This window comes from Clupea harengus, chromosome 5 (genome assembly GCF_900700415.2).
Source record: "Clupea harengus chromosome 5, Ch_v2.0.2, whole genome shotgun sequence".
In the NCBI taxonomy this organism is placed as follows: Eukaryota; Metazoa; Chordata; class Actinopteri; order Clupeiformes; family Clupeidae; genus Clupea; species Clupea harengus.
Window position 1 is genome coordinate 31,522,756 of NC_045156.1, and position 6,889 is coordinate 31,529,644.

A 6,889-nucleotide genomic window follows, 5' to 3' on the forward strand; every position below is an offset into this window, starting at 1 on the left:
ACGTCGCTTTGGACAAAAGCGTCTGCTAAATGACTAAAATGTAAATGTAAATGGTATGAGGTTGTGTCAGTGCCCTTGGCAAAGGTAACATACCCTTCTGTGGTGGCACCATTAATGCCGAAAAGTACATAGAGATGTTTGAGCAACATATGCTGCCTTCAAGACGACATCCTTTCCAGGGAAGTCCATGCATTTCAACAAGACAATGCAAAACCACATTCTGCACACATTTCAAAGGCATGGCTGAGGAAGAAGGGTGTGCGGGTGCTGGACTGGCCTGCCTGCAGTCCTGACTTGTCCCCAAAAGAGAATGTGTGGCTCATTTTGAAATTCGACAACAAAGACCCCGTACCGTTGCACACCATAAGACTTGTTTGAAAGAAAGAATGGGACAAAGTTACACCTGAAACGCTTCCTCACTTGGTGTCTTCAGTCCTGAACGTCTTTTAAGTGTTGTGAAAAGGAATGGCAACATTACAAAGCAGGGACGTCCACAGGAGGGGGCTAAGGTTGCTCGGGCAACTGCCCGTTTGCCCTCCTCGCCTGAAGTTGCCCCTCCGAAGGAAACATATATATTTTTTTAAATAGTATTACGGCAGAACTTCATGTAGGCCTAGATAAAATAATCGCGGAATATGTGTGCGGGGGGAGGGGGCGTGGCGGTGGCAGTTAGTGATGGACCCTGACAATTTCAGAGTTTCAAGTGATATAGGCAGAATATGCGTCCTGGGGGCGTGGTGGCGGCGGTTACAAAAATTAACGTGTTGCCCCTTTTTTCCAGGGCAGAGCAAAGGCCCTTCAAAATTCCTGTGCACGTCCCTGATACAAAGTGATAAATGCTTTACTGTCCCAACGTTTTTTGAAATATGTTGCAAGAATCACAAGAGTGTTTATTTCGAAAAAAAACAATACAATTCATGAGGTAAAACATCAAATAATCTATTGTTTTCAATGTAATACAGGTCCAAGACAATTTTCAAATGAATGTTTTCAGTTTTAATTTTAATTTAACATACCGTCCCAACTTTTTCTGATTTGGGGTTTTAGTTTAGTGTATACCCTTGTCCTGTTTGATACTTGTAGGCCTAACATGTCCTGTATATGTACTACTGTGTGCAAGCCTCTTGCCTTTAACTAATAACCCCACATTTTATGTATATATGCATATTTTTCAAAACAAGTACAGTTCTACAATTTTTTCACAAAATGCTCAAATTCAGCACAAGAATATATCTGTTCTAAATCATCATATTCACTAGACAGGTCTCAAAACCACCGAACATCAGTGTACAGCCGCCATATCCACAAACCACAGTCCCTTCACTCAGAATAAGATATACAACAAACTATTATGCATATATCTAGTTCATCTTTTAGATTAGATTAACACCTAATAAGCACCTAATAACATTTAACAACTAACAGAGGACATTCAGCCATGAAGGCCAAAAAAAAAAAAAAAACATGAATTGTAACAACATAATCCAAACGCCAGGCTAAGAGTAAATTGCTATACAAGCCCTTCAGTTTTGTTTTTACAGTTTAAACTTTTACATACTTTGTACTTTAAACTAGAAACATGCTTTAAAGTCACAAAACTGTACAATTAAGAGAAACAGGAACACAGGTTTAAAAATCGTATGATTAAAACATGAGTTGACATGAGTAGGAGGCAACAGAAAAAAACTAGCTGGATAATGACAGGTTTTCCTGCTGAGCGCACGCATGCAGATGACTCAGGTCAATGTCTTTGGTCTCTCTAACAGAAAGGTTTCAGTTGACTGAGCAATGGCTTGAGTCTGTTCTATTGGTGTGGTGATGCTGTAAGAGTTACACAGTTACAATTGTGGTACTGATGCTGTTGTTGGTGGTAGCATTAGTCAGTGAGCTCTGGGGAGAGACCGTGGCCAGGCGGTGATCCTTGGTCTGAGGGCAGCTGCGGGCACAGAGCGGGCACAGCTGGCACGACGCACAGAAGGAGTTGCAGCAGGGCAGCAGGCGGCACACACTCACCCTCCACAGGCACCAACCGGGCGACCAGCAGCACCAACACAGCAGTGCCGTGCCCACCAGGAGCCCGAGGGCCACATACCAAGCCAGAGGGGACACATACTTCAGGGAGTCTGGAGGTCAAATAGATAAACAGGCAATACAACCAGTCAGAGAAAGTATGTATTAGATGCATTAATCAGTACTTCAATAGACTCTCCACAATGAGTATGTATTATATGCATTAATCAGTACTTCAATAGACTCTCCACAATGAGTATGTATTAGATGCATTAATCAGTACTTCAATAGACTCTCCACAATGAGTATGTATTATATGCATTCATCAGTACTTCAATAGACTCTCCACAATGAGTATGTATTATATGCATTAATCAGTACTTCAATAGACTCTCCACAATTAATGGTCTGCATGCTGCTTTTGTTCCTGGGAGGTTGTTTTACTTCTGTACCAAGGCCTCGTTTATATGATGCAACCCAAAAAAAATGGTTACTACTGATGGTGGAATGAAAGTGACATCTGAAAGACAACTTTTGGTCCTGAGGCATATCCTGTGGCTCAGCTGGTAGAACCAGGTGCTAACAACACCAAGAGCATGGGTTTAATACCCAGGGAACACACATACTGATGCAAATGTATATCTGTACTGTACTTTAAGCTTTGGATAAAAGTATCTGCTAAATGAAGAGGCCAAAATTAAAAAAGTATAGGCCTATGTGAAATTGATTTCATCCTGTTATTATTTAAATAATTAAAGTAGAAAGGTAAACTTCTCATTATATTATTCATTTCTGTCACTTTTTATGTATATTGACGAATTTAAGGAATTATATCATTTTTTTAAAAGTATTTTAAGGAGTCATTGTGATTTTCTTGCCCATCGTAATATAACAGGGTAGCGCACTATTCAGACGTATGCACCAGTGGTGATGCGTGAGAAATTCAATCAGGGCCCACGTCCTTCTTCCTCTTGTCTTGTACCAGCGTATGGTCATACGCTCCTGAATATATATGCTACGGCGATACACTTCTAATCCAATCATGTCTAATCACTTTGCACCACGACAATTAGGTGTTTAATATAATATTGTCAGTTAAGAAGAAGCTTCCTGAGAGGAATAATAGGCCATCAATGGAGCGAGAGCTTCCTCTGATATCAATGTAGTGAATGAAAGGGGGAAGACTCCCACCCCCCTTGGCCTTTTAACGTTGAACAAACTGCTGTTACACACGGCTAATACTCGGGTGCAGTCAGTACATGGTTTTGTTTTATAAATAAAAAAAACTGTAATGCGGTTTATATATGCTGCGTTAACATTCAGGAAAATACTGTAACCATTTCAAGGTTATATGAAGTCAACTTATTTAACTTCATTGTTCGACTACTTACTTAGGGCCTAGGCTGAAAAATCCCAAAGTTTCCCTTTAACAAGAGTTCATATTCACACATATTAACATGAGCCAGAAAAAGGGTTATTGTCCATAGGGTGGCACTCTAACACACCACCATGCATTGTCCTCTATTGTCCACAGGGTGGCGCTATAACACACCACCATGCATTGTCCTCTATTGTCCACAGGGTGGCACTCTAACACACCACCATGTATTGTCCTCTATTGTTCTCCAATGGTGGTTTCAAGTTTCAAGTTTATTGTCATGTACTCCTCATCTACGCATATGGACAGCCAAACTCTACCCACTCACTGTTCTTTTTCTTTCTCTCCTAATCTAGACTATCTTCGCTATGGGACGCTGCTGTAGTCTCTCCACCCGGTCTACCAGTAGAAACCCTCGGCCAATTGCACCCACCGCCACCGCACTGCCGTACACTTACTCTACCTCATACCCTATGCTAGTATTTATATACAATATATATTATTGCCACCATCGACATGTTTCTCTGTTCCTACTCCCCTTACCCCTGTAACAGTAACCCTATGAGCACAGTGTATACCCACTAAACTGGTCTTGTTTGTATCATGTATTTACCACTGGATGTCTGTATATATATTATGTACATCTACCAAATGCAGGCTATGTACAACACCTGTTGTTTCCCTTCCCCTTCTGCCACACAACCCTCCCCCCTTCCCCCCTTCCTATCTCCACCCGGCCGACCTCAAGCAGATGGGTTCCCCCTTATGTGCCGTGGTTCTGCTTAAGGTTCCTTCATGACTTACAGGGAGTTTTTTCTTGCCCGTGTTGCCATTGTGCTTGCACTAAGGGGGTTCAGGCTCTGGGCTCTGTAAAGCGCCTAGAGACAATTGTATTATTATGGCGCTATATAAATAAAATTGAATTGAATTGAATTGAATGTACTCATAAAAAGTTACGGTGATACTGCAAAATTGTATAAATAGGGGGAAACAAATGCATTGCTGTCTTTCAAGGACTGTTTCCTGTGCAAAGTTCAAATTGAGTGATCTATTTGACTAAATTTAACCACAATTCCACCTCTTCTTTCTCCTGTTGAAGCTGCGTATAGGTTGTTTTAGAGTGTAACATTTTGGAGATGGATAGATTTAATTTCCTCTGTAATTTCATAACCTCACCCCTAGACAGTCATTTTTATATCCAAAGGGAGATCTCTCTCTCTCATATCTGGCTCAGGGGATGAGACTCTCTCTCTCTCTCTCTCTCTCTCTCTCTCTCTCTCTCTCTCTCTCTCTCTTATATCTGGCTCAGGGGATGAGACTCTCTCTCTCTCTCTCTCTTATATCTGGCTCAGGGGATGAGACTCTCTCTCTCTCTCTCTCTCTCTCTCTCTTATATCTGGCTCAGGGGATGAGACTCTCTCTCTCTCTCTTACTACTCATAGGTAGTACCTAATTATGATGAGTTATTTTACTACAAGTATCTAATTATGATGAGTTCTTGTACTACAAGTTCCTAATTATGATGAGTTGAAAGAGTGGCACCTGTGTCATTTGTGAATAACTTGTCATTCCTGTCTTCTGTTGAAACTCAAAAGCACAGGGATTTGAAGACTTGTCTTATATTCCAAAGTATTATATTGTAATTGGATTATTTTTAATGTTAGCAGGCAAATAAAATACATTGCCTTGGAAATATACAAGAGCATAAAAGTTCGCAATGCAAAGTGATGTTATTCGGTGATATTAAGGGGTTAGATTAAATATATCTCTATAATTATAATTTTATTTTTTTGCACTATATCTGAGTTATGTTTCTTTGATGTCTATTTTTATGTGCATGTCATTTCTTTGTGCATATTATGTATTTGCTGTAAAGCACTTTGAGCTGCATTCTTTTGCATGAGGTGCTATATAAATAAAGTTTTATTATTATTATTATTCTTAATGAATTCAATGATGCGATTCCAGAAGCAACAACAGGTATTGCCCACACACTTTCTCCAGGTCCTTAGGGTGTACGTTTACCAGTCATTTGCCTTCGACTTGCCAACTAAGACAAACTCCATATCTTTAAAATATTAGGGAGCAATCAATGTCTCCAGACTTCAAGCCACCAACATAACCTTGACCATCGTTACTCCTCAGAGGTCCCGTGATTCATAACCTTGACCATCGTTACTTCTCAGAGGTCCCGTGATTCATAACCTTGACCATTGTTACTCCTTCTCAGAGGTCCCGTGATTCTGCTGTTTGAGTTCTTGTTTTTCCGGAAACTTGTGCTTTTGTTTACATTTTGATCATGTGGTGGTGTCATGTGCCTTCTGTTTTTGTTTTGAAATGACACGAGTCTCTGACCACACCCTGTCTTTGTTTGATTTCCCGCCATTTTGTGAGCACACCTGATTTCTGTTTGTTGCGATTGGTTTGTGGGTATTTAAGCCCAGTGTGCCTATCAGTCTCTGCCAGATCGTACCAGTTTTTTTATTTATTTTTATTTATTTATTTATTTATTTATTTATTACACCTGTGCCTTTCCAGCGATGAGTAAGTCTGCTATACTCTGTCTGCCTGCGATCTTGACCTTCGCCTGACCTTTGACCTGACCCTGTATGGATTCTGTGTTTTGGATACCCTTGCCTTGGACTCTGTTTGACTTTTGGATTTTTGACCTTTTGCCTACCTGTTGACTGTGACACTGTTTTTTTGCCTTTGGATTGTTGCCTGAGAACTTTATTAAAACTAACTCTGAACCTTGAGCTGTGTTGCCTGCTAGTGGGTCCTTCACTACTGAACGCCTAACAGGTCCATTAACCCCTCCCACTCCATTTTTGCATTAAGACTGCCGTATACTAAAAATATACCACTGCAACAGACATTGCTGGACAAGGTCGATTTCGGAGCGTTTGCCTGTATGCCAAGTTGTAATGTGAAATCTATGGATTGTTTATACAAATGAGGCCCCAGGTGTCAAGGTCAGTTCCTCAACAACTGGTATGATCTGGCGTAGAGCCGGGAGTAGAAATAAAAATGTAGTTAATTTAGGATTATTGGCTACAGTTCAGTGTATTTTCAGAGTAGCTGAAAACCAAGCCAAGCTGACAAAACCACAAATACATTTTTCAAATATGTCCCTTGTGCACTGTCCATTTACAGTACTTTCAAATGTATTGTTCTCTCTAGACAGAGAGATTGGACCAATCTGTGGGTACCTTGATGGGGAGATTATGAGAAGCCGAAGAACAATTGTTGTTCAGTCAGGGTAAGATTAGTTAACAGTTGTGAGAGTGAAGTTGGTTTGGTCTTAGTGAGCTACATCTGCTTCAATGTTACTACAGCTACAATAGCAGGATACACAGACCTGCTGCTGCAAAGAATAGACATATAGCACTATACATAAAGCACACTACACTATACACTACTATACACTAGACATTAAGCACACTACACTATACACTACTATACACTAGACATGAAGCACACTACACTATACACTACTATACA

The 6,889-nt window shown here is 40.4% G+C and overlaps 1 protein-coding gene across 1 annotated transcript in view; it reads right to left on the reverse strand.

The window, feature by feature from the left end:
• Nucleotides 1-794: 794 nt before the first annotated feature.
• The window catches only part of ldlrad2 (low density lipoprotein receptor class A domain containing 2), a 21,470-nt gene continuing 15,375 nt past the window's right edge, over nucleotides 795-6,889 (reverse strand). The window contains exon 5 of the mRNA XM_012823093.3: nucleotides 795-2,123. Within this exon, the coding sequence (XP_012678547.2) occupies nucleotides 2,115-2,123 (9 nt within the window). The 3' untranslated portion in view covers nucleotides 795-2,114. The remainder of the gene's footprint in view (nucleotides 2,124-6,889) is intronic.